This window comes from Cottoperca gobio, chromosome 13 (genome assembly GCF_900634415.1).
Source record: "Cottoperca gobio chromosome 13, fCotGob3.1, whole genome shotgun sequence".
Lineage (NCBI taxonomy): Eukaryota > Metazoa > Chordata > Actinopteri > Perciformes > Bovichtidae > Cottoperca > Cottoperca gobio.
The window spans coordinates 11,497,645-11,499,788 of record NC_041367.1 but is presented as its reverse complement, the minus strand read 5'-3'; the positions used below and the strand labels follow the sequence as shown (position 1 = coordinate 11,499,788).

Genomic DNA, 2,144 nt, shown 5'->3' with positions numbered 1-2,144 from the left:
GAGCTGTTCTGCCCACAATTCTAAGTGTCATGTGCGGAGGAAACCAGGCACCGCATCACCTGTGCAATACCATCCCAGTGTTGAAGCATTGGTGGCAGCATCGTGCTGTGGGGATGTTTTTCTGCGGCAGGGACTGGTCAGGGTTGAGGGACAGAGCAAAGATACCCTTAATGAAAACCTGGTCCATAGCACTCAGGACCCTCCAGACTGGGCCGAAGGTCAACTGGACAATGACGCTAAACTCACAGCCAAAGACAAGGCAGGAGTGGCTTAGGGAAAACTCTGTGAATGTCCTCAAGTGGTTCAGCCAGAGAACATGAACTACTTGGACCCAATCTCAGGAGAGAAATGTCTGTCCATCAACGCTTCTCCTCATCCAACCTGACAGTTTGAGAGGATCTGCAGACCGGCAGGAAATCCACAGATCCAGGTGAGCAAAGCTTCTCGCGTCATACCGAAGAAGACTCAAAGCTGTAACTGCTGCCAAAGGTGCTTCAGTTAAGTAACGAGTTACATTTTGTCAATCTGATTTCAGTCTTTGCTAAACTTAAAATCTAAGATCATTGTTTTCATTTGTTTTCAATGAATTTAAAACAGTTTTTGCATGAAACACAATGTGAATAGTTTATGAATGCACTGTATGTCTGCTGTTGATTCTCCGTCACGCACGATGCACACAGTACGCTATAAACGGCAGCTTCAGCTAAAAGATCAAGAAACCAACCAGGAATACAACATGGCACTTAACTTTTGTGTCAGTTTGTGTTAATTTCATTAAACACAAATTTATTCAGGAATATGCACGATGTAAGCATAATATAAACTTAAAATAATTAAGATCAGGTCATTATTCAGGATGCACCTTGGTGGTGCAAAATCCCTGACTAATTTTGAATTAATTACCCAATAAAAAAAAAGAGGCAACCTTTTAGCCATATCACGCTTTTTAAATGAATCCATGTCACCCTCGCGACACTTGAAGCACAATCATCCAGTGCGCTAATAATAGAAGTTAATTTAGTCTTTCTCATCCTGCTAATCCTCTCAAACCCTCAGACCTTTCTGGTGACCTGCTGAAGGGGTCATGAACTATGACCCCACAGGTTGGGAACCACTGGTGTGGTGTGAAGGCAAAAAACAAAGCACACACTGAAGTTTTGACTCTCGGTCAGCGCAGATTTCTTCTTGCTTTATTAGTGTATGTACAGCAGAGTGCACTGAACGTTGTGCACACAGAAACAGAAGTAAACACAGTGAACCCAATTCCTGCAAACGGTCACAGTCAACTTTCAACCATTCTTTACATCTGTTAAAACAGCAAGTATAGGGATCACCATGTACTGTACATGTGTATCAACAATACCCAGCCAAATATAGAACTACAGGAAAATACTTTGTCCCCAAAAGCCGAGAGTTACCACAATGACAAACAAAAAGTGCTATTGCCCTTATAAAACAAAATTGAAAAACAATATTTCATAGGGTAACTTAAAGCTGTTAAAACATTTTAAGCCCTCATTGATAAAAGAATAATAAAAAGAGAAGTGTTTATTCTCTCTAGATCTCATAGAACATCACAACCAGCTTGTTTTTGTTACTTTTTCTGAAAACTTCAAGTAGTCAGTCACAGTTCATTATGTTGAACAAGATAAGACAAATGGCATCCGACAAGTCGGCTGAGAAAATAATTGCATACAGTGCAGTGAAAACGAAACCTACATTAACAGATATGTGATGTTCTCATAGTCTTTGCAGTGTGCCTGAGGATGTAAGTTATAATAACATTTTCAGTCAGATTGATAATGTAAGTAAAGCAGCTTTGAATATTTCCAATTATAAGAAATCTTATAAAAAAAGGCTGATTTATTCAAACTACCAAGATTTCAGCATTTTCTGACCAGTTTCCCAAAAGGTCTAAAAGTCTTTCATCTAAACAATAATCTTTACATCAATATAACAATGATCAAAAAGTCTGTATTGTTATAGACTCACACAGCCTACATATGAACATATAGGCTGCACGCACACACACGCAGACACACTCATACCAATAAGGGGAAGTCCTGAATCATAGCAACACACACACACCCTCTCCGTCCAAGCTGTCTAGTTGTTTGGCCCCTTGCCGTCATTGTCCTCGCTGC

General features: G+C 40.1%; 1 protein-coding gene across 1 annotated transcript in view; it reads right to left on the bottom strand.

Annotated features, from left to right (window-relative positions):
• Nucleotides 1–1,150: 1,150 nt before the first annotated feature.
• tmem160 (transmembrane protein 160) overlaps nucleotides 1,151–2,144 on the bottom strand; it is a 5,573-nt gene continuing 4,579 nt past the window's right edge. The window contains exon 4 of the mRNA XM_029445595.1: nucleotides 1,151–2,144. This exon is cut by the window's right edge and continues 300 nt beyond it. Coding sequence (XP_029301455.1) covers nucleotides 2,107–2,144 — 38 coding nt within the window. The 3' untranslated portion in view covers nucleotides 1,151–2,106.